Source organism: Oenanthe melanoleuca, chromosome 1 (assembly GCF_029582105.1).
Source record: "Oenanthe melanoleuca isolate GR-GAL-2019-014 chromosome 1, OMel1.0, whole genome shotgun sequence".
NCBI lineage: Eukaryota > Metazoa > Chordata > Aves > Passeriformes > Muscicapidae > Oenanthe > Oenanthe melanoleuca.
Window position 1 is genome coordinate 39,853,893 of NC_079333.1, and position 25,473 is coordinate 39,879,365.

At 35.4% G+C, this 25,473-nt stretch overlaps 1 protein-coding gene across 1 annotated transcript in view; it reads left to right on the plus strand.

Moving 5' to 3' along the window:
- Positions 1-25,473, plus strand: part of DYNC2H1 (dynein cytoplasmic 2 heavy chain 1) — a 139,743-nt gene that overhangs the window by 77,486 nt on the left and 36,784 nt on the right. The window contains exons 77-82 of the mRNA XM_056488331.1: positions 602-727; positions 3,180-3,290; positions 5,076-5,231; positions 6,976-7,051; positions 8,492-8,703; positions 10,397-10,501. Coding sequence (XP_056344306.1) covers positions 602-727; positions 3,180-3,290; positions 5,076-5,231; positions 6,976-7,051; positions 8,492-8,703; positions 10,397-10,501 — 786 coding nt within the window. The remainder of the gene's footprint in view (positions 1-601; positions 728-3,179; positions 3,291-5,075; positions 5,232-6,975; positions 7,052-8,491; positions 8,704-10,396; positions 10,502-25,473) is intronic.

Genomic DNA, 25,473 nt, shown 5'->3' on the forward strand with positions numbered 1-25,473 from the left:
ACATTGGCTAAGACCTCTTTATTTCCAACTTGCTTGGTTTAGGGTTTTTTGTTCTGTACATCTTCCAATTAGATTGTAAGGTAGAACTAATATGGTACTATAAAAAGTGAAGAAGGGAGTATATGTTAAACTATTCATATATCCCAGCTGAAAAGAAAGCAGCCTTAGTTTTTCACTCATCTTAATATAAAATTGAGTATTTCTCTTCAAAGGAAGTACTCATAACTTCCAGTCAAAAGAAACTTAGTTCTCATTTATCTCGTATTTTTGCAGTTCTGCAGTAATTCAGTTTAGTAATTGATATTTGAATTACTTTTTGACTTCCCAGGGAATACAATTACTATCACTGAGTGATGTATGGTTTTTTTCCATTAAAAGACTAGGTAATGTTGTTTGTACAGAAACTGGCTAGATAAAGTGTGAAGAAAAACTTGTTTCTGTTAATATTTTCTCTACTTTAGTAACCTATCACATTAGAGAAAATCCTGGTTATCTTTAGCACTCTTTTTTTTAATGTATGTATCCTAACTTGAAAACACTATTTTGTATTTAACTGTTAAATGAGGTATGAGAGATACTTGATACAACTCTGTCATTTCAGATTGCCATGGGGCAGGGCCAAGCTGACCTGGCTATTCAGACTTTAAGAGAATGTGCTCAGAATGGAGAATGGCTGTGTTTGAAGAACCTGCATCTCGTTACATCGTGGCTTCCTGTGTTAGAGAAGGTGAGGATAAATAGAGGAGATGATACAAGAAACCAGACAAAAGAAGCATTTCAGGCATTTCCATGGGGATGTTTAAAATTGCAGTTTAAAAATGTATTTTTGTGGTTTTCTCAGTCTTCAGATCTAAGCAGCTCCCTTCTTTGTGTGAGTGCTTTAATTTCTGTACAGTGTGGAGTATTTCTATCACAATGTGTGAGCAAATGCTCCAGTTAGTACTTTTGGTATTTTATGGGATACTGCCCATGTTTGTCCATGAAGTATGAATCTGTGTATGCTTGAATTTAATTTTTTCCCCTTTTGTTCTAGGACTTTCTTTTTAGTAGTTCTTTTTTTTTTTTTTTGAAATGCAGACTCAGGCTGAGTCACAAGGAGGTTTTTGCTAATTTGAAATTTAAATGTCTCATTCTATAGAAACACATTCTTATGGTATATAAAATCACTAACTTGCTAACTAAAATTGACTTTATATGATACACTTTTCATGTACATCACCATGAAATGCTCAAAACAAATAAAGTCTGAAGTAAATAATGGAATTCCTTCAACAGTTGCCTCAATGTTAATTTTCCAGTCTTCAATGACTTTTGTAAAGCATAGTCTGTGAGTGTGAGCTTGGAGTCTGCCATCTGTCTAGCAGAAACCATGAGGCATGTACCTTCAGCATTCCTATAATCCATTCTGAAAAATGGAAAGGCAAAGGAAGATAACACTGATGTGTGTCATGTAGTCTGAACAAGATAGTCAACAGTAGTGAAATGTTTGGAAGCTCCTTGCTGAATACAAAATTTCAGATCTTGTAAGTATTAAAATATGGATATGTGTCAGAAGGGTCTTATTCTTTCCACACAAGCATAATACTGAATGTGTTAAACTTCTTGCTGAGCTTAATATAGACTAAGATTTGCTGATGTTTGACTCTGCACATCCCCTTGCCTGTTTTGCATACCATTAGCAAGTGTGAGGCTATGTAATTCTTCCATTTCAACATCCTCTTTAGAGACTGCTGCATATTCATAAGTCAGTTCCATCCAGGTACAGAAATTCAGTTCTCACAGTCTTTGAATATGGACCCAAGTGTACCACAGTGAGGTAGATTGAAAACTGGCTTAATTACTTTCAGCATCAAAAAATCCAGTTGGAGGCCAGACATAAATGTTGTGCTCTAGGCATTGATACTGTGGCCAACATTGTTTAACATCCTAATTAATGAGGTGAATAGTGGTACAAAGTGCATCCTCAGCAAGCAGACATGATAGAAAAACTGAGGAAATTGATTGATGTAACAGGGGGGAATCTTAGTACTTTGTGTATTGGCTGATGGGAAAGAGTAAAGGAGACTGAATCAGACCCTTTTCAGTGGTGTCCCACGATAGAACAAGAGGCCATGGGCACAAACTGAAATACAGGAATTACTACTTAAATATATGATAAAACTTACTTGAAGGATGAGGATGGTCAAACACTGGATCAGGTTGCCCACAGAAGATGCAGAGTCTTCATCCTTGAGGATACTGAAAATCTGACTGGCTACAGGTCTGGGCAACTTGTATTTAGCTCTGGTTTGAGCACAGAGTTGGACTAGGCAGTCTCTGGTGGCTCCTTCCAAGCCTCACAATTCCATTATAATATGTACCAGTTATAGTCATCATTTTGCTTAAATAGTTGAACAAGTAATGGATTTTCAGATTTTTTCTTTACTAAAAACATTTAAACAAAATTATAATAATTATACTCTAGAGATTATCAGAATGAATGGATTGAGAGAAAATCTTTTAAGAAGTTTCTGAGCTATGTCTCTTCCAACACACATACATGAAACTGTTGACTTTGTTCTGAAACCACTTTTCAGGCAACTTTGGTGTCTTTGATGGCAAATGTGTGGGTTTCAACTCAGCAGTGTGTTTCCATAGAGTCAATAATTAGATATTTTTGTGAAGCCTTTATATTTGAAATGGCTGTTGACAATATTTCTCTTAGAACTCAATTTTCCAGTCTTCAGTCTTCTGTGAATCATGATACATGAAGGGTTTATCCAACAAATACTTGAAGAAAAAGAAATTAATACAGCTATACTAGTGTTGAAAGTCATTGAAATCTGTTGTTGAAATGCAGCCCACATTGCAAGCCTTCATCATTTTTGATGCAGCCTTCTGGTGTTATTGTACTTAAAAGAACTGCTCTATATTTTTATGTCCTGAATTTAGTATCTAAGAGAAAGGTGCAAATGTTTTGACACAGCAAGGATGAACTTCAAATTTGAGCACAGCAATGATATAGAATGTGCAGGGGTAACAAATCTTGAACTATAACCTTATGTGTCTAAGAAACTGTTGATTTTTTAGATAAATCTAACTTTCTAATCTAGGATTTTATAATTTTGTAAATAGTGTCCTATGTATAAAAAGACCAATCACCTCAAAGCCTATTTCATTATATATCATCTCTTTAATAGGAGCTGAATACTTTACATCCTCAACCGAACTTTCGTCTTTGGCTTACTACAGAAGTTCATCCAAACTTTACTCCAATTTTGCTTCAATCAAGTTTGAAAATAACTTATGAAGTAAGATCTGTTTGGAAAGCTTTTATTAGATATTCTTACATTGAATGAACCTTGATGTATAGCAAACTATATGTTTAGATAGAATATCTGGTTTTACCTTATATTTCAATTACATGTAATACAAAAAATACAGTGAGTTTACTTGAAAGATGTTTTTTTTCCTAGATGCTTTTTTGAAGGTATGAACTGAAAATAAGTTTACATAGGAGAAGTAGTTGTTCTGTTTTGTGCTCCAAATTCTTTTGTGCATTTAATCAGTTTTTCTTAAAAACAAAAATCTACACAGGTGTTGTTACATGGATGGAAAACAAGGAATTTCTCCTTGATGAATATCCTTGTCTGAAGATCACAGAATCCCACTTTCTCTTCCTTTTTTTCCTTTTTTGCCCTGTAGCTTTGTATTCACGGTACTCTCAACAAAAATGGCTCTCCTCCTGTACAGCAGAACACAGTTAAAAGCCTTTACTCAAAATTGAGAGCTTTGCATTTGAAATGGCTCAGCTTAAGGAGTAACTGGGACTGTTTCTCCACCTGATTGGAAAGTAGTCTAATCATGAACGCACTTAAGCAATAATGTCCAATATGGAAATCATTAGTAGGAGTGCTCCTAAGTCTTCCATTTGTAATGGAGAGTGGACATTTTGCCTGAAGCTAATCCAGGAAACATTTTAGAGTCCAATATTGCTGACTTTGAAGAAGCTGAAATAGTTACACTTTTAGATTGACTGCAGGTATTTTAAAGTTTTTGCAGTACCTTCTTGCTTATATTGAGGTCCTCAATGGTACAGAAACTGCAGGACTGTGTTATTCATTCCACTGTCTTTGGAATAATTGGAACTTTGCACAAGTGCAATATTCTAAATTGTTTTGTTTCCCTTCCAATTGCAGTAAATATTTTGTTACTATGAAAGAACAATGATAGGCAATGACTTGGCAAATAATATTTGATTATTATATGGTTGTAGTATGTTCCAATGTATGTAGAATGTTACCAGTGAAAATACAGTTATTAAAAAAAAAAGTCAATTTACTACAGTATTTTGCAGTCATTTTTCAGAAGCAACAATGGTAATCTTATGGAAACACTAAGCCATTTTTTTTAAGCCAAGAAAGAAAGAACAATGAGCATTTTTAGAAACACAAAATTGTAATTTAAATATCTTTAAAATTCATGTTGCCTTCAGACCTGAAAATAATTCGAGAATGGCTGAATATCCAACTGTTTTTACTTTTAAGCACTGTAATTTCAGTTACTGCCTGCACCTTAAATGCAGTTATTTCTAGTGGTTGTGAACATTACCTGCCCCTTAATCTGAGAACTAGCATTTTATCAGACATATATACAATATTTATATGCTTGCAAACAGAGTGTGGGGATGGCGTAAGGCAATTTGACATTCATCACATCACAGAATTAATTGGTAGTTGAGGTTGTAAAATCAGAAAAAAATTCTTTTTGTTGGAAACAATTGAATTTAGTTTCTGCTAATGTATTTTGATAGAGTACTATGCTTTCACTAAGTTCTTTTAATGTAGTACAGTCTTATAAGTTGATCCTGGTTATGTGTTTATCATTTCCTTCAGTAAGTTGAAGTTATTTTCACTAGAGAATCATTCTGTTCTTAGGCCATTTATTGCAAACATTTTTTTTTCTTGTTAGATGTTATTCTCTTAAGTATCATTTGTCATTTCATTAAGTTACAAATTCCAAGTTATGATCTAAGAAAATAGCACATAAAAATACTAGGTTTTCTTTCTAGAACAGTGTTTTTCCTTTCAATGCAGGCACCTCCAGGCCTCAAAAAAAATCTCTTGCGAACTTACGAGTCTTGGACACCAGAGCAAATCAACAAAAAGGGAAATTTGTCTAGAGCACATTCTCTCTTTTGTTTAGCATGGTTTCATGCTGTATGCCAAGAAAGAAGAAATTATATCCCTCAGGTAATATTTTATTTGCTATCTTTTAAAAAATACGCCCTATTTATTAGCCTTTAAACTTTGAAGTATTTTTCATCATGTGTTTGTTGGGTCATATTCAGAAGTGAGAATAACTTGGATATTTCTGGTGCCTGCCTTTATGAATTCATTGCAAAGGAAGATCCTGGCAACCTCAGTTCCTGTCCTTCTGAAAATTGCTTCTGCCTGCATGGGGTTATTTTGTGATTCATGTGCTAAGTGATACTGCTACAGAAGTGTGGAAAAGACACTGTGAATCCTGTTTGCTTGGGACAGGCAAAAATACTATGGAAACAAAATTGAATGGAAGACATGAGAAAAGAGAAGGAGGGAAGGAGATGACAATGTCTACACTTTCTTCATACAAACTCCTTCAAGGAGAAAGAAGAACAAGGAAAATCATTAATTTCTTGTGAGGATTATAATGATTTTCAGAGATGTGTTTTTTCCTTAGCTAATTTTTTACTATAGTGAACATTTTTTCTGGCTGCAAGGTGCTTAAATTAAACAGACCAAAAAATCCCAGCAAATAGCAAACTGCATTATGTCTTGTTTATTTTATTCTATTTAGACTAGATATGAAATTACTCTGTCATCTGAAGGGCTTGATCTGGCATAGTGTGTAATGTTTGAGAGCTTTTTTGTTAGTTTTGACTCTGTGATTTTTTTAAGGTTGTTTGCCTTTTGCAGTAACGGGTTTTTTGAAGAAGTACAATAGGTGAAAATAATTTAAGTATTAAAATGACACATGGATTCTTCTTTGCTCTTGTTCAAATTCACATTCATTTGGCACCAGTTTTTCAAGTAACACAAGATAGGATTGGTGCTCTCTTTAATTCCACTACAGAAATGTGCAGACAGTGATGGGTTTATATTTCAAGATTGCCAGTTTCTTACATTGATGGACTGTAGTTAATCTCAGGTAGTTCTTGTATTTTGTAATGAATTTTGACTTGTTTTGGGTTCATGTACAGATCTGTCCAAAAAGCCCAACATGGATACTGTTAGGAGCATCTTTCCAGAATATGACCTTCAGAGGACACACCTTTGAGATCAGGATTTCCTAAATGATTTGTCGTATATCAGTATTTATTTATACTTATCCATTTACACTGAAAGACTTTTCTGAGGATTGCATACACAGTATGCTACATAAAGAGTAATGCTCCAAGAACAAAAAGGAGGTCTAAACTGCAAATTATTAAAATATGCATATGGTGGTCAGCATTTTTTAGGTAAGAGTAGCAGTAATTGATAATTTTTTTGGTCAGATGAGAAGTGACGTGGATTAAAGAGTAAGGTGATGAGACTATATTAAAGACTATATTTGAAGAATCAGTCCTATTTATGAAAATACTGTCTGTATACCAAAATACAAAAAGGCCCTCAGAAATAAAAAATTGTAATTCAATGCATGATCTCAGGTCGCAGATGTCAGCAGGTTTTAGTTTAAGTAAATATTGATAGGAAAGAAAATAATCTTTAGTTTATATTTTTCATACTCAATGGATTCTGGTTTTTGCAAGTATTTAAAGTTAAATGCACTGTTACAACTGACTTATTTTTATACTACTTCAATTGAATGTTTCAAAAAATGCACTTTAGAGGTGGCAGATTGTTTCTTTTTTTATTTGGTATTATACAGTACTAAGTAACCACATGATACTGGTATTTTACTTCATGATCATTGTGTGACTAATTAAATTCTTTTGATTTCTTTTCATGGTAGGGTTGGACCAAGTTTTATGAATTTTCTTTGTCTGATCTCCGTGCTGGTTTTGACATTATTGATACACTCTTTGAGGGTAAGTCACTTCTTAAGGAAAGTCCCATGTGTTGGGATTTTGCATGAAGAATTTTATCTTTCTATAACACTCATATAAGTGGAGATGCTGTAGAGCTCACCATCAGTAAGCAAAACTAGAAAAACAAGGTGAATCATAAATCCATTTTTGGGTGATTGGGTAAACCAGTAATTCTTGGTGCCTAGGAGTGTATGCTGCTCAGTTTCTTGAGTCCAGAGGAAGAAATAAGAAATACAGGGCTGCCTGTAAGTGAGTTCCCAGTGAGTTCCCCTAAATATTGAATACATGAATTGAATATGAAAGAATTCTTTGCATTGATGCTCAGTATTAGATAGACCCCACTTCATTGTCCTATTAACCAGTGTAGGAATTTCTAATATTAGTTAATATGGTAAAGGTAATTTTTTTTAACTTCTTGCATTTTATACAATTTCAAAGTAAAGTTAGGAACTGATATGTAGAGATAATTTACGATCATTGACTTAAATGGGATTTGTGGATGGTTACTGCTTCTGAAATTAGGCCTTAGTTGTACAGACTTGAACCATGCAGTGAGGCAAAGAGATTGAATCATTAACTGTCAATGATAAGCATTAATTATTACTGTGAAAATAAGTTTTCTTATGAAGGAATGACTGAAGTATTCAGAAACAACAAGTTACCACCCATGAACTCCCACTTAAAGTAATTGCCTCTTCCCTCTTTCACGGGACTTTAGGGAGTACCTTTCTGATCAAACTTTCACCTGCACATAAAAAAAAAGCTATAGGATGGAAGTAGATCAGTGTTCCATGTAGTTATTCTGGGCAACTGTGATAGAATGGAGGAAAAATAAGTTATTTTAAACTTGTGGGTTATAGCTGAGTCAGACAAATCTAATGCAACATCAATCTGACCAGGAAATTATTATTAACATTTTAAATTTATGTGTTGTGTTGTGTGCTTCATGATAATTTGTAAAGTATCTATCCTGGACTTCTTTGTGTTTGAAAGATGACATTTCCAGTAATCTTACCAATTTGGAGAATGATCTGCTTTTGGTTTAATCAGTCAGTTTATATTATGAGATCAGATGGTACTGTGGTAGAAAATAATGTATAAAATTTTATTTATGACAAAGGAGCACAAAATTAAAGTTTTAATAGCACAATTTCTGAAATGCATATAACCAGTTAGTTCAAAAAGCACTTTGAGTCTAAAGCAAATTTTCTAATAATTCATTTACAACACACCAAGTGTTCTTTTTTCAATGACAAATATTTACAAATCCAAGTTTCTGCAGCTTTTACTATTTGATCATATAGTAGAACAATTAAAAATTAATTATTTGATGTGTTCATCTCTTTTTATTGCCCTGAAGAACTGCAGTGACAAGAAGAAATGCTTATAATGCAATGCTATTCAGTGATACAAAACTAATACTAATTAATCAATTCTTAGGTTCCAAAGATTTTCAGTGGGAATTTGTTCATGGCTTGTTTGAAAATGCAATTTATGGAGGTCGTGTGGATAATTACTTTGATATGAGGGTTCTTCGGTCCTACTTGGAGCAGCTTTTCAATTCACGAGTCATTGGCAGTTTCAATGCCAGAGGCAAGAAGATGAGTACTTTCCCATGCTCCATCTCTTTACCCAATTCCTGCAGTATTTTGGTAGGTATACATCTTCTATCACCTAATAAATAATTTATTTTCAAGAATTATTCTTGAAATATTTTCACAAAGAAAAGTTACAATCCAAAGGATACTTAAATTTCTTCAGAAAATTATCTCTTTTGTGTGGAGCATTAACTCTGTCAGTTCACTATTCTGTTTTATGATATCTGATTGGACTGTGGTGCAGAGCAGCCTAGCTATGAAGACTTGAGTAAAAGAAATTGGGTTAATTTTTGACAAAGATATAGCTATGTTTTTATATAATTGGTATATTATTATAACAGTAGATTTTAAAAGACTCCTAAATATTCCTACAACTTCGGGACAAAACAGAAAAACCTGAATATACCTTCCTGTTTCCAAAATATAGAAACATTCTGACAATCTCTTGACAGGCCATGGAGGGTATATGACATTTGATTTGGTTATAAATATGTATTTTGATTCTCCTTCAGTATTTCTTTAGTGTAAAAGAGAAGGAATTCAGCAGTCTAAACAACTGATCTCTCCTTGTCCTTTCACCATATAATTATTGTTGTTACTGTGATTAAGAGTCACTTGCATTCTATTGAAGGACTCCATGCTATACCTCTAATATGAACAGGTATAAATAGTATTTTCTCAGTTAAAGTAAACTGCTGTGATTTGGCAATCCTTACCCGGAGTCTGACTGCTCAGGTTTGGTTTGGGTTTTTTTTATTACTTTATTATGATCATTATTTTCCATAAATGTGCTGAGTTAACATCATAAAAATAGAAGGGATAACCAAACCAGACTGGTCTCTATTCTTGTAGATAATGTGGTCAAGTAGATTAATCTATTTTTTCTAGCCTGCACAGCATTTAATATCTCTTAATATCTTACATGATTATGTAATAATTTTTAGTTCTGTGTCTTCAAGTGGTATTTCCTCAGTGTTTGGTTTAGAGTTCTGCTGCTGTTGTTACCTCTGAAGTGAGGTTCCATGTTAAAGTGACTTGTGCATATCCAGCACATGCTCCTGCAAGCAAAGATAAAATAAATGTGACACATATGCAACAGATGCTGCTAGACTTTCAGGCAGTAAATATTTTTGCCTTTAAACCACAATAAAAGAGATGTCCAACACCATTAGTCTACCTTAGTCTGCAAGGCCTCTGTTTTGTGCAAGAGAGCATCACTAGTGACTGTTCCACTGTAGCCACTATCGATGCTGTTCTGCATCTCCAATGATTATGTAAACCTATTTTTGCCTAAACTACTTCACTTTCTTGAGAGAATATTTTAGAATATTTAAAAAGAAGTGAGTGCTCCCAATTTTATAAATATGTATTATACTCTTATTAGAATTCCAAATACTGAAGTGTATTTTTCTGTATTATCATTAATCTTACCTTTGAGTTTTCAGCAGAAGTATTGTACCTACTTTTCAGGGACAGTCTTGGCATAATTTTGTTTTCATTTGATAGCATCACTGTAATCAGAATTGCTTTTTGCTCTTTTAGAGTGGAAATGTTCTATAAAAGAAGATAGTTTCTGATAAAAAAATGAAGAAAACTATAAATAAGATTACCATAATACATCATGTCTTATATACTTATTTAAATCTTTGTGTTGTGCTATGCACTGAATGAAATTCTTTTCAGCATATGCTGTTAATTTTCATGAGCAGAATAAAAAGTTTGTTATGTCTATTCTTTTCTTCTGCAGGACTATCGTAATATTATTGAAAGCCTACCAGAAGATGATAAACCTGACTTTTTTGGCCTGCCAGCTAATATTGCTCGTTCATCACAGCGTATCATCAGTTCCCAGGTAAAGTTAGCATTTTTCATTGACCTCTGAATCCTTTCTGCAGCCATTGTAAGCTGAAGAACCCAACCACCTGTTCATAAATGGAGTTTTCATAAGAAAGAGTAAAATTTATATTTTTTTTTTATATGTTGAATTTTATCTGGAGAATATTTTAATATAATAACATTTAATCTTTAGTTACAAGAGTATTCTTTTAGAACTTAAATAAACAGATAATTATTGAGAAAGTTTCTGATAGTATAATTCACTTCACCTTGAAGAGTGGTATGATAGTTTTACACATAGAATATGGGTAAGATTTTATGTTTTTGATTAAATAGAAATTCTGAAGAATTTTTCCAGAAATTCCAGAATTCTTCCAATTAGTAAAAAATTCCATTCCAATTAGAAATGTGATTTTTTAAGTGAAGTCTGGATGACAGCACACACTTAGTGTGTAAGTGCAATTAAAGAGTTCAAATCTTTTAAATACTCATTAGCATAGATTATTTGATTGGTAAATTAGTGGTGTCAGATAATGTGGAAGTTGATGGATTTTAGGCTCTTAAATCAGAGCTCTGAAGTGAATTGGTCTGTATATCAAGGCTCTCTTTAATTTTCTGCCCAGCCCTGGTGTGCTGTCTTATGTATGGGCAAGTTATAGAGGGGAAAAAATTATATCATAGGATCATAGGTTTGAGGAAACTTAGCAATCTTTTGGTCCAGCCTTTCTTGGTAAAGTCAGTTGGAAATTCTCCATAACTGGAATTTCCTATGATTTCAAGACTAAGAATTACATTTTTTAAAAAAAAGTACCTAATTGTTTGCTCACAGTTACTTAAAAAGGGCTCCAAGCAGAAATTTCCTATTGGTGTAAGACCTCTGATCTAATGAAAAAAAAAAGAAAATGCCTTCGAGTATTGCAATTGTTGCTTATCAAATATAGTAATGGTAAATTTCTTTAAATATTTCTGTTCACTTAAATCTATATATGTATTGCCAAACTATTTATGATTTCTTTAGAACATGAAAACATAAAGATATGTAAGGACATATCAGTAGGATGAAGGTGCATATGCTAATAGGATGAATTCAAGAACTTGTCTGTTCCAGAGCTAATACATGCTCCAATATTCAACATAGCTCTCTTTGATTTTGTCTTAAAATCATTTGCATAAACACCCATTTAGATGCTTTTGTTTCTCTCAGATTCACTGTAGACTGCTGATTATTTTTTTATTTTGGCTGTGCTTGCATAACTTGTTAAAATCTGTGCTTGTTAAAAATGCTAATATTTGAAAATCAGAATAGATCAGAGTTCCCATGTGAAGGGAAATAGATAATGAGTGCATTTACATGTAAACTCACACTCTGCTGAACTGGTCTGCCATAGCATTGATTATAAGCTATAAATTATGGGTTATAATCTTGAAAATGTGAGACTGCTCTAGTTACAGTTCTGTGAGATTATATTTTTGTCATATGAGGTATTTTTTCATCCTTCCAATAGTATTTTGCAGTATTTCTTTTAAGTCTTAGGCAATTTAAGTAACAAAAATGTGAGATTTTTCTTAAACTGTGCTTCTTCCTCACTGAATCCTACTCCCATTTCCATTTCCAACAGTTTGGCTACTGTTTTAGATCTGTAGGTGATCCCATGGTTCACAACTGGAAATTCACTGGTTGTTTTCTAACAGGAGTGTTTCTCAGAAATCCGTTACCCTAGCTAAAGCAAATAAAAGGTGAATGAACAAGGGTAGTCAGAAATTAGTTGCTACCAGCTCAGCCACCATGTCTCTAGCATCAGACAGGTGAAATGTCCACTACTTTGCTGATTCTCTAGACTTTCTGTGAATATTATTAATTTTTCATGCCTAGAAGTGATAGTTTGTGTTGCTGCAGCAACACACTTTCCTCTAGTAGAAACAGGCTGCAGCACAGTGCAGCATTTTGAAGTCATGCAGATGTCTCTTCTGCAGCCTATGGATTGCTGGTGTTTGGGTGCACCTAAAACATCAATAAAAAGAAAGAGTCTTTTTTCATTTTACAAGTGTTGAGTATGTTCACAGCTTCTTATCAGCAGAGAACTTTTCTAACTTAAAAGCTGAGTATTGCCACGAGTATTATTTTTACATTGGCAATTGCTGATTGATTTATTAGAAATTATTTCTTGCAATGTTCTGTAGTGTAATTCAGAGAGAATTAATATTGAATGCATAGTGGTAAAATCCTTCTTTAAAAAACTAATTGGAAAGACATGATCTTTTTAGAAATATGATGTAATTTCTTTTCTGAATTATGTACTTAGTTGGTCTAAGTAGGTAAATAAATTTTTAAAGCCTGGATTTCTAGAGTTCACTGTGTCTCTGTTTTTGCCTCACCTGATGTTAGAACAAGCCTTTGACACATCTCTTGTGTTGAATGTGGTCATGAATAATCTCACATCTCTTGCTATGTTCTCTTTGCAGAACAGTGCATTAAAATAGAAAAAACGTCTACTGACAGTGCAGCTGCAGGAGTCAGTATACCTCATCTTACCTTTTTTACACCAGTAGAGATTTTCTGTACTGCAGCTCAGTTTCCTCATACTCAACAGCAGTCCTCACCACTTAGTTACAGTCATGCTCCTTTCTCCTGATCTGATAAACACTGTATTTTGCCTGCATATTGGCCTGTATTCAGGTGGTCCAGTCTCCCAGTCTAAGTTGCAACCAATGACTAGAACAATCAGAATATATGGGGGTTTGCTTTAGACTTCCTGTGCAATGAGTCTCAAATTTAGATGTCTCTCCAGTGATCTTGCAAAGTGGGTTTTTGGTGCCAATGAACTCATCTCTTATTCTTAGTTCTGTCCTTTAATGAATTCTTATCAACAAATCTCATCCTTCATTATAATTGTAATAGAACTCTACGTAAGTGTCATCATCAAAATAAAATTTATTGCATGTGATAAATAGAATTTTGACAGACTGAAACAGACAGACCTGCATATGTATTTTTAAACCTTGGAAAAGTGATAAGAACTATCCTGTTCTGTGCAGGATTTACCATACCTGCAACTAATATGACTTATTGCTAGTAACCAACCTAGGAAGATGAAATGAAAATGCAGAGGCATTGTTTTGTCTCCTTCCTTTGCACTGCAGACATACTCACTGCAGGCACTCTAGAGAGTGTAACATATGTTGAGTGATCCAGCTAATCCTGCTGAACACAAATTACTGCAGCCTGTAAGTAGCAGCTATATATGATCACTCGACTGGGTAATCTAAACATTCTTCAATAATACAGTAAATTAGTTTGAGAAAAAAGACAATCAGTTAACTGGCAACTCACACAAGATTCTTCAAATATGGTTGCCAATGATAATGAATATGGCTAGTATGTGGTTTGCTCATTGCTAGCTTCTGTATACAATACTGTGTTCAATGATTCTAATAATATCTTGCCTCAGGAATTTGGCATTCTTTTAAACATTATAATGCTTCACAGAGAGTATCATATGAGGTAGGTTAAGTTTCAGCAAGGTTGAAGAATAGGTTGTTTTTGATATTTTCATAAATGAATGAGTACTCTCTCACATTATCATGCAAAGATGAAGGGTAGTTACAGTCTCTCTATACTTGGACAGCATTTGATTCTTTTGTGCCCACCATCCCAGCGATGACAGAATTGGAAAGCAAGTGTGTGAATTTGCAGTAACTTTTTATGGCCTCCTGAGGCTGATTGTGCATAGATAATTGAAACTTGCTTTTTAAAGTTCAGGGAGTAATGTCTCAAGTGAGTGGGACCCCCTGCTGGGGCAGGGAAAGAGAGTGAGGAGACAATGTGTGATGAACTGACCACAGCCCCCATTCTCTTGCTCTGCACTACTCAGATTGCAGGAGGTAGAGATTTCAGGAATGAAGTTGAGCCCTGGAAGAAATGAGGGATGGTGAGAAGGCATTTGGAGACTAATTTCTCATTTTTCTAATCTGATTTGATTAGCAATAATTTCCACAATTCAAGTCTGTTTTGCCTGTGATAGTAATTCACAGAATCACAGAATCACTAGGTTGGAAGAGACCTTCAAGATCAAAGAGTCCACCCCATGCCCTAACACCTCAACTAGACCATGGCACCAAGTGCCTCATCCAGTCTTTTTTTAAACACATCCAGGGATGGTGACTCCACTCCTCCCCAGGCAGACCATTCCAGTACTTTATTATTCTTTCTGTGAAAAACCTTTTCCAGATATCCAACCTGTATCTCCCCTGGCACAGCTTGTGACTGTGTCCTCTGGTTCTCTCTGTGCTGCCTGGAGAAAGAGACCAACCCACACCTGGCTACAGCCACCTTTCAGGGAGTTATAGAGTGATAAGGTCACTCCTGAGTCTCCTCCAGGATAAACACCCCCAGCTCCCTCAGCCATTCCTCACAGGGCTTGTGTTCCAGCCCCTCACCTGCCTTGTTGCCTCCTCTGGACAGCTGGTGAGTGATCTCTCCCTGTCCTTAGCTCAACCCATGAACCTTTCCTTGCATTTTCTTTTCCCTGTCTAGCTGGGAAGGGGAGTGATAGAACAGCTTTGATGGGCACCTGGTGTCCAGCCAAGGTCAACCCAATACACCTTCAAAATGCTTAAGGATGTCAGAGATGTAAAAGAATCCTTTGGGATTCATTGCTGAAGAGTCCACAGACGGTGGCTTCTCACCAAATTCTCAAAGAAATACTACAAAAATTATTAATTTGTAGATTTTATATATGAAGTAAAAAATCTGAGCTCTGAATGCTCATAACCTAAATATTGACTGGGTTCCAGTTCACTTCAACTGAACTTCCTGGAACTATTTCTCCTCCTTTGGAATTTTATTTGCTTTTGAACCAGGCCAATGATACTCTGCAGTTTAGGTGGGGTTCAGATTTTCCAACAAAATCACTTGCCTTAAGAACCTTTTTTGATAGTAATTTTATAGTCTCAAATTGAATCCAAATCTGTGTATCATTTTCTGTGACAGGGCAGGAATATAATACCTTATTTTTCTCAGAATTAATTTTTTAAATTTTCCTTCTTGCTGAAAATCACAAACTTCTTTTGTTTCCCAGAACAGGCATATTTTTTGGATAGTTACTACACATTGGCAGCAAAACTAATATAGTAGAAAAAGTATTTTCTAAGGGTGATAGTCATCTAACAAAGCTTTATTTTTCTCATAGGTAGGTGCCTAATCTTATGGTTATCTAGATTCCCTGTGTATTACAGTGCAGCTCCAAGATACCATATTCATACCTGCCATGGAGTGAATTACCTAGATGTGTGAAATCCTGTTTCCTTCACTGATATTATCTTCAGTTAGTGTTTTAGTATTTCTTAAAATAACTCCTGTGTTAACACGAAATATTTTATTTAGATGTTATTCTACCATTTCCCACAAGTCAATGGTATTTTAAAAACAGATATAGTGGAATTAGAGTTTGTCTTTGAAATGCACAGAGGGGTTCTGTCAGATTTTTAGTTCAGCTCTTAGAAAATATTTTGTTCAATCTTGCTAGAAAAGACTTGTGATGTATTTATTGATTCAAGCCACTTCAAATTCCCCTGACTGAGATTGGAATAATTTCTTATGAGTTTGTTTTTCTTTTAAATGTTTAGGTACTCTGATAGAATATGATAAGACAAATTCAAAGCAGATTAAAATTAAAACAAAGAAACCCCAGTGTAATACTTCTCAACTAGCTTCAATCATATGAATATTATCCACCTCTTTTTAACTAGTCATCCATTTTATGTTTTGTTACTATGGAAAGACAAGCAGCTACAGGGAATAATTTGTGCCAGGCTTAGATAGGCATCTAAAATAAAGGAGTGAATCACCTTTTGGAATTACTTCTTTCCATTGAACTTTGAATCAAGTTTTGTAATAATGTCAACAGCATTTCTAAAACTTGCATAATGAACATTTTAATGAGCATATAAGAGATTAGAGAAAACAGCCATTAACTATGAGGTTGTTGCTTGCTCAGAATATGGGAGGGTTTCTATTCTTCTGAAAACTAGACTGAAAAATTAGATTTTTATTAGAACAGGATTTTGCCATTTCTGTAACAATGCAAATATAGTTGTCACACTTGCACTTCATATCTAAGTATTCAATTTCAAATTGAAAAGTCCAGGAGGAGGAAGTGAAATTTCAAGCATCCTAAAGTATGCAAGTTACAGTGCTTGTCTCAAAGACAAAAAAAGGATTTTATTTATTAGTAGATATTTTTTTTGCTTGTTTTATTTTCCAGGGCAGTGAAAGACACATTTTAAATTTCATTTTTTTATTACAAGTTTTATTTTATTCAACTGCTAAAGCAAGTGAATGGTTCATTATGCATCCTCGGGCAAGGCTGTCATTCACATGAATGGAAGAGAGTGTGCTTGTGAGGCTGACCTTGTGAGACTTGCCCCCTGTCTGCCAGGGTGCTGAGAGTGCACTCAGTCTCCTGGGGGAGATCATGGATAAAATATGAAAGAGAATTGGCCACACCACTGGTGACTGGCCAGCAGCTGGGTTGAAGTCCCTGTTAGTGGATTAGTGTGTTCATGTTCTTTGCATGGGCTCTTTATTTCCCAATATTATCTGCTCCTTTGCTTCCTACACCATGCACAGATGCCTTAGAATACTTCAGGTTTTATATACCATGCCTCACTTGTGTTCTCTTACATTCAGCCAATGCCCCCATGTTTTCTTTTTCATGTGTTGAAACCCATTTCACCACTAATTGTTTCCTGCTTGTCTTATCTTCAGCTGGGCTTTGGATTTTCTAATTTCATCTTGAATTGTCCAAGCAGTTCTTTCATTGTCCTTGATTTTTCTTTTTTTTTGCCTTTTAAGGCACAGAGATACTCATGCTTACTCAGTCATTTTGCTAAAAATCTTGGCCTCTCTGCAAAATAAGGGGAACTTGTTCTGAAGCTCATTCAAAAATAGTCTTTTATTTCCCTTTTTAATTAACTGAAATTAATGTGCTGTCAACTCTACAGCCTCAAATTTTCCCTCTTCTTACTGTACTGTATCATATTTTCCCTCTCCCTTATGGCCATTAAACTAGTGTCTTATTTCCTTAAGTCCAAAATCTTTATTCTGCAGTTTATGTAATGGCTATCCTCAACAGATATAAATATAAATAATAATTTCTGCCTGCATTTGCAATGTGGGTTGTTAACCAGCACTTCAGAAATTTCCTTCAGTGAAGTCATCATTAATAATACAGCTTTTTCACATATCTTTAGAAATACAAAGATGCAGAGTTGCAAATAATGATAGTTAGAGGGCTTCTAAATGGTAGACTAAAAGGTAACTCTTAATTGGAGGTTTTGAAAGCTCTAATTCCCATTTTGATTCAGTTCTTTGACACAGTATAATGCTTGTATGTTTTTTTCTTATTCTCAGTAAAAGTCTCATTTTGCAGATCACTGTTGTAAGTATAAATTTGTTTTTGTACAGAAGTCCAGTGCACAGTGCTATAGAGAGTATTTAAAAATGCCTAGAAATTGCCTGGCCTGTGTTCATATTTATTTTCATGTAGGAGGAGTGACTGATACCCCAGCAGGCTGTGCTGGCATTCTGAGACCTGGACAGGCTGGGAAGCTGGGCAGAGGGAAAGTTAATGCAGTTCAAGAAAGGAAAATGCAGAGCCCTGCACCCGGAGAAGAATAACCCCAGGCACCAGCACAGGCTGGGGGTGACCTGCTGGAAAGCAGCTCTGCAGAGAAGGACCTGGGGGTCCTGGTGGACAACAAGCTGTCCCTGAGCCAGCAGTGTGCCCTGGTGGCCAAGAAGGCCAGAGGGATCCTGGGGTGCACTGGGAAGAGCCAGCAGGTCAGGGGAGGTGATCCTGCCCCTCTGCCAGCCCTGGGGAGGCACATCTGGAGTGCTGTGCCCAGGTCTGGCTCCTCAGGACAAGAGAGATGAGGAGCTGCTGGAGGGGGTCCAGGGAGGACTGTGATGACTGGGGGACTGGAGCATGTGTCTTACAAGAAAAGGCTGAGAGAGTTAGGTCTGTTTCAGCTGGAAAGGGGACTACTGAGGGATTTTATCAATGTTTACAGGTGTCTTAAGGGTGGATATCAAGAAGATGGGGCCACACTCTCTTCAGTGGTACCCAGTGACAGGACAGGGGGCAGTGGGCACAGCCTGAATCACAGGATGTTCTGTCTGAGGAGCAACTTCCTAAATACGAGGGTGACAGAAAACTGGAACAGGCTGCCAGAGAGGATATGGTTGAATATCTCCTCTTCTGGAGATACTTAAAACCTGTCTGGAGGTGATGCTCTGTGGCCTGCTCTGGGTGAACCTGCTTTGGCTAGGGGTTGGATTAGGTGATCTCTAGAGGTCCCTTCCAACCCCAACCATTCTGTCATTCTGTGATTCATACCATGACATTTTATACTCATCATGAATGGCAGCTGGATCATTTGAAAACTTGAGAGGTTGTTCTAGCAGAAACTCAGCATAGAGAATTAATATTCACGTGTTATATCAGCAAGACTTAAGAAAATGAGGGTATCTGAACAATGTCAAGTTTACAAAATCTGGCAAAAAGCATGTTGCCAAATTGAATACTCCACAGGAGTTAATAATAGCACAGAAATCTCAAATGGAATCATTCTTTTTATAGATGGGATTGCTTAAAGAGAAACAACAATTTCTTTAATGAACCTATCAGAAATCAAAAGGAATAGCTAATTGGACCTCAGTGTAGCTGCTAAATAAAGTATTTAAATAAAATAAATACTCTTGCTCTTCTGTCTGTACTTGAAAATGAGAAATTTTGTAGGAAAAAAGTTACCCTTTTATAACTATTTTTTATTATGATGGATATTTCTCAAGTTAAAATTAATATTAAACTAACAAGGAAGAACAGTGTAGAGCAATCTAGTAAAGCAGACGAGGTACAAACCAGGGTCAGGAAACATGAAACAATTTTGCCTCATTAAATGTACTTGTAATGATCTCACTGACTTCACTAAAACAACATTTTATCATTGGGTTCTCTTTTATTTTACTTAGTTTCTGTTGTGCTCTTATATTCATTAAGTCACTGGCTGATTCTGTACCGCTTCCTACTACTCCTTGCATATCCTTTTACTTAGATTAAAACTGCTCTCTGTCTTACTAAAACTGTGATCAGATATATGGTTCCTGTGCTGCTTTTTGCCTTGTTTCTTAGAGCAACAGAAACAGAAGGTATGGGGAAGGGTGTATAAGGACACTGGCAATTCTTAAATTGCTGGATCATGTCTGAGTTTGTACACCAAATCTCCATAGTTGTTATTACCCAAGTCAGATGAAGAAAAGTCAGGGTATGTCCACCCAGTATTTCAGTCACACATCTGACTGCAGTATTTCTGCTGTATATAGAATAGGTGGGCTGTGGTGTGTGGTTGTTTTTCAAGGTGCAGCTGTAATGACAGCTGTAGCTTCTTGAGCGTTTGTCAACAGACACAATTTCCTCTTTCACCACCCAGCTCAGCAGGACTTAGAGCATGAATCTTACATTAACTGTTCCTCCATAATCCTAATTATGTCACATAGAGTAATATGTGTATAATTACTGAAAATTATTTTAACTGTTAAAAAGCAATTTGTATTATTCTTGAAATTCTTGTTATTACTATAGATTCCAGATGGACATAAGTTTATTTTCCTAAAATGATTTAGCAATTATATAACCTTTCAATTATTCAGAGCATTTAATTACTGACATTTACTACATCCCACATCACAAATACATGACTAACAGTCTCTAGTAGAAATTGATGAGTAATGTCAAGCTATATTTATTGCCCTATGACTGAGAGATGTGATTACTTAAAAGGAATTTTTTTAAATAGGGGGAGTATTTTGAATACACCTGTGGTGATGCATGAAAGAGATGTGCTGTGCCATTAATGCAGTGGAAGCTGCAGTACTGTGCTCTGACAAAAACAGCTAGAATACATCTCTTTATCAATTTAGTGATGCTTCAAATGACCTTATCAATTCTCATAGGACTGTTGCTGTGTATATGAAAATATATTGGTGGTGCTCTGCATAAGAGAAGTTGCTTCTCTTCTAAAAACAAGCTGCCATTTTCTAGTCTCCTTAAATTTTGTCAGTGTGTAATTAGTTAGTCAACCCCTGTTCTGGCATCCCTTTTAGCTTCATGGTCTCAATGTAATGTGTATCCCATGGACCTCTATGAAGTAAAACTCGTAGTTATTCTTAGGAGAAGGTTCAAATAGGGCTTGAGCTGTCCATCTACAGTGTGCTGATGACTTTATTTCCTGCCCTGAGCCTGTGCTCTACAGAAGGTTTTCCTGTTGTCAAAAGTATATGATATATAGTCTGCTTCTGTATAAAGGAAGATGCAGGTGTGGTCAATGTCTTTGCCACACTGAGTCTGTCTCTGATTGGAGGCTTGTGTCTCTGTATGGAGTACAGCCCTGCTTCAGATCCTTCATGAGTGAAAGTGCAGCTTTGAGGTGCCCTTGATGGAGCAAGGAAGGAGCAAGCACAGACCTACACTGTCTCTTACTGATCCACATACAGTAGGAATGGTTTGCTCACAAGTGCCATTAAAATACCTTCATCTTGACAGCATCCATGGATCCTGCTCTTGCAGGGAGGGTGAGGGCCACAGTCAGGGACTGAAAATCAGAGAGGTTTCGATGCAAGCTCGGTCTTAGGCTACTTACTTTCTCAGCAGAGGGAACAGCAGCCAGACTGTGAGAAACACCATGGAAGCACTTAGTTCTGGCAGAAGGGGTGTCACACAGAAACCTGCTCCCTCTTGTGACACAGGAGACACAGCTGCATTGCACTGGGTTACTACTTTCACAATATTTACCAAAGTAATTAAGCTATAGCTTCATATTTTAGTTTGAGCTGTAATGTCTTATAAAGCCAGAAATATCTCCCTGAGCTGCTGTGTAAAGGAATATATTGTTTCATTCAGAGAAAGGGAGCATGGAAGTAGTTTCTTTGCTAAGACTACTACATCCGTTTAAAACTGGTAGGTGGCAGTAGAGTATCTACTTTGACATCTGTAGATTTACTGAGAGGACTTTGCTAGATTTTTGTAAAAAATAAAAACTATTTTTTATATGTTCCATAATATTGAAAAGAATAACAGTTATCTGACTAGCAAATCTTTCCAGCTTTGCATTTTTAGAACAGTATCATATTGAGTTCAGAAATTATTGATCTGAGATTTTTTTTTTAAATTCACTTACAGAATTTCACAATGTATTTTTGACTGTATTGCTTTGCTCTTTTTCCAGGCTTAATACTGTGTATAAAATATTATTTGATTCTGAAATGAATACAAGACTTAGATGTTAGTCTGTGTTTATTATATATTGTATTTGTGAGTAGCATTTCTTTGCAGTAGTTGTGAATAACTGAAAGCAAGACTTTATGTTATGCATGAATAAAGAACAGAAATAGATTTTGTGTTCCTAGAAATCTGTCTTATCTAAGTTTCGGAGAAGGAAAAGTCAAAATCTTGACATTTCCTCATTTTGATTTTTTCCATTGATTTTAATTTTCAGGTAAAACATGACTTTGTAGTAGTTCCATAAGAAGTCACATGGGAACATTCATTATCTCTCATAATTTCTCTAGATGCATGTGTTTTTTACTCTAATGTGCTGGTCAATATCATAGCAGCATATGTCTGTAGATGCACCCAAAAATATGCAATAGATTAAAGAGCCAAGATGCACAAGTAATTTAATAACTAGGTAAATAAATATTGACATTCTTAGTTTGACCAGCCCGCCTTTCTTAATATATTCAATTTGTGGTTTTCTCTGCTGATAACCCAGAAAAAAGCATGCAGTGCATGAATTTTCCACTAAGAATAGAGAAAATACTTGGTAGGAGTTTCTGTGGGCTGTTCATCAGTATTAGATGGATTATTCAGAAATAAATTGCTCCATTGAATTTTTTGTATTAATACTGTTATGATTAGTTAACCTTACTTAAAACAGACAGATTCTACAAAGAATGGTGGTTCTGAATAATCTTCTTGCCCCTCTTTAAACAGACCATTATTGTTGATTGTTTTATATTTTTATTACCTCTTTTTCTATCCCTCTCTTATTTTTAATGAAGGTACTGTTTTTCTGCTTAATGGTAAAGTTTTTCACTCTTCTCTATTTCACTTTCTCTCTTTCACTATTCTATTCATTCAGAATATTTAGATTTGCCTTTGGTGTGAACTAGCACAATATATAAGAGCTTTTAGTGTATAATATATGAAGTTATTCCACTTAAGATCTGTCTGTTGGTTGGTTATTCAGGGAGGCTAAGTTGATAATATTTTTGAGTAAGTTTTAAGCAAGCTTTAAGTAAGTGCCTAAGGATAGGTAAGAATGAATTTGAGCTTGCCTAATGTGACTGTGTACAGTGCCCTCTTTCAACCCAAGAGTTGTTTTATCTTCTTATATAAATCATATTCCTTTTGTCATCTGAACCAAGGTCTCCTTCCTTCTAGGTACTTTTTCAGTCTATGTCTTCATTCCTGTGCTGTTGCTTTGGTTTTCATGTGACCCCCAGAAATGTATTCCTGATAATCCTTTTTCTTTTAAATCCAGTTTCCCTTCCAACTCAATTTCTCTTGCCTGGAGGTGAAAACACATGGAGCAACTGCAAACATAGCACAATTCCTTGGACACTTCTGTGATACACCTGAGAATTCTAATAGGGTGATTTATCCCACTTGTGGTTTTATTCAGGTCCTTCCCAACCTTAACACATTCTTTGTTGCAGTCTTTGCATTTGACTCTTATTTTTACAGGACATAAACTGAAACAAGAAGGGTCCAGATCTGATATTACAGGAAACCTTTTAATTGTTAGGGCAGTAAAGCAGCGGAAGAGGTCATCCAGAGAGGTTGTTCAGTCTCTGTGCTTGAGATTTTTCAAAACCAGATAAAACCCTGAGCAGCCTGGTCTGATTTTAAAGCTCATCATGCTTCCAACAGGAGATTAGACTAGAGACCTTCTTAGTTTCTTTCTGGCATTAGTTTTCTGTGTTCTTATTTAAAAAAATAAATTTCCCTTTTCATAAGAGACTGATTTGAGAGTCCTAAGTAAACATTTTCTCAAGTACACTGATTCAAAGTAGCATAGACTGGTCAATACTGTAAGGAACTTCACTGAGATTTGTGTGAATGAAATACTTGCACTATTCAATTTCTAATATAAAGCTTGTAATCATACTTAAATAGTAATATGTGTAAGCATTTTACAGTCTGCAGTTCTTTCCTAAATTCAGACAGATGTTGTGCCATCAAATTTGCAGTCCATTAGCAAAAGTTGGGGGTTTTGAAGCAGTTCAAAGGTGAGGTTAACCTGAGTATTTTGACATGAATCAAATGTATTTTCATCTGTGTCGTGAAAGTGAATGACTGCCTAGGTAAAACTTTTGAAAAAATATTCAAGCTGAAAGAGCCACCAGTACAGAAAGTTTCAGCCCAACTATTAGTTAAAAAAAAAAGTGAATTGAAAATTGTGCTGTCATGGAAACCTTAGAAATAAATCATGCTACCATCATGAGTGTTATACCTGAGAAGAGAAATGAGATGAACTGTAAAGAGTAAAGATTTTCCATGAGCATTTGATGAAGATCATTGTATGTTACAGTACTCTAGAATGTGGAGAGTTAAAACCTGATTTTTTTTATTCTGTACTTTTAATTTAAGTGTTTGATTTTTGATAATGATAACCCAATATTTTTAAACTAGCTTGATTACATACACAAAGCAGAAACACACTGAAGGAAAAAACATCTAAATAAAGGATAGATATTGTGTTTCCGATTTAAACTATATTGACAAATTTTATAATTAGATTATAAGAAAAAGACAGCTAACCCCATACAGTATAGTTAGAAAAATACTTTAATTACTTGATCTTGCAGTTACTACTTCTCAAAATCATTTCAGCTGTATGGAGATACATGTTTATACCTCTAAAGGCACTTTGAAAATGAATACCAGAGTTAATGTTTTCAAAACCCCATATTCACAAAGCAATCATATAAACATTTTTCAGTTTTATAGTATGCACTATATGCAAGTTTATATGAAGTACTTCATACTGAATTACCAGTTAAAGTGTATTTGATATAAATGTTTTATTGCTTAGCAAATGATGGCAGGCAACTACCAAAAACAAATTAAAAGATACAAAACTATAGCTAAAAGAATGATATCTGCAAGGCACAAATGTGTGTTTATTATCTGTATTGCTTGTCAGAACATTTGCATATGTGCAGAGTGAAAATGAGGAAGAATAGCAGGAATGGTAAAAGATAGTATGATCAAAACATTCATCAGAGAAATTAATTTTTTGCTAAATTAAACAATAATCTTTTTTGATATACACAATAGCTGGGGCACACAAAAGATTATGAAAGTTTAAAATTAAGTTATGAGAATGAGAGAGTGAAATGTTATTTTATATAACAGAAGCTATAAAGAGCAGTAGCTCATATTTTCTTTTCATTTTAGCTACCACAATACTGCCATAAGCTTTTTTACTCAGCATACACTGCTGTTTTTAAACCCAGATGAGATTTGGCTTTCCTTATTTGACCCCGACAGTGTCTTTCTATCCCTACTGGATAGTCCATCCTTGTGCCCATCTTCTGTGGGAGACCTCATTGCAGTATGCAACTTTCTTATGAGGGGGAGCAGAGGGACAGACAGTGATCTCTTACTCTCCAGACCAGTGACAGGAGCTGAGGGAATGGCCTGAACTTGTTTCAGGGGAGGTTTAGGTTGGGTTCTTCATCCAGAGAGTGGCTGAGCACTGGAACAGGTTCCCCAGGGCAGTGGTCACAGCACCAGCCTGGCAGAGTTCAAAAAATGCTCTCAGGCACATGGTGTGACTCCTGTGGATGTCCTGGACTTCAGTGATCCCTGTGGATCCCTTCCAACTCAGCATATCCTAGGATTTGAGGTCGCTAGCTTCCTTTAC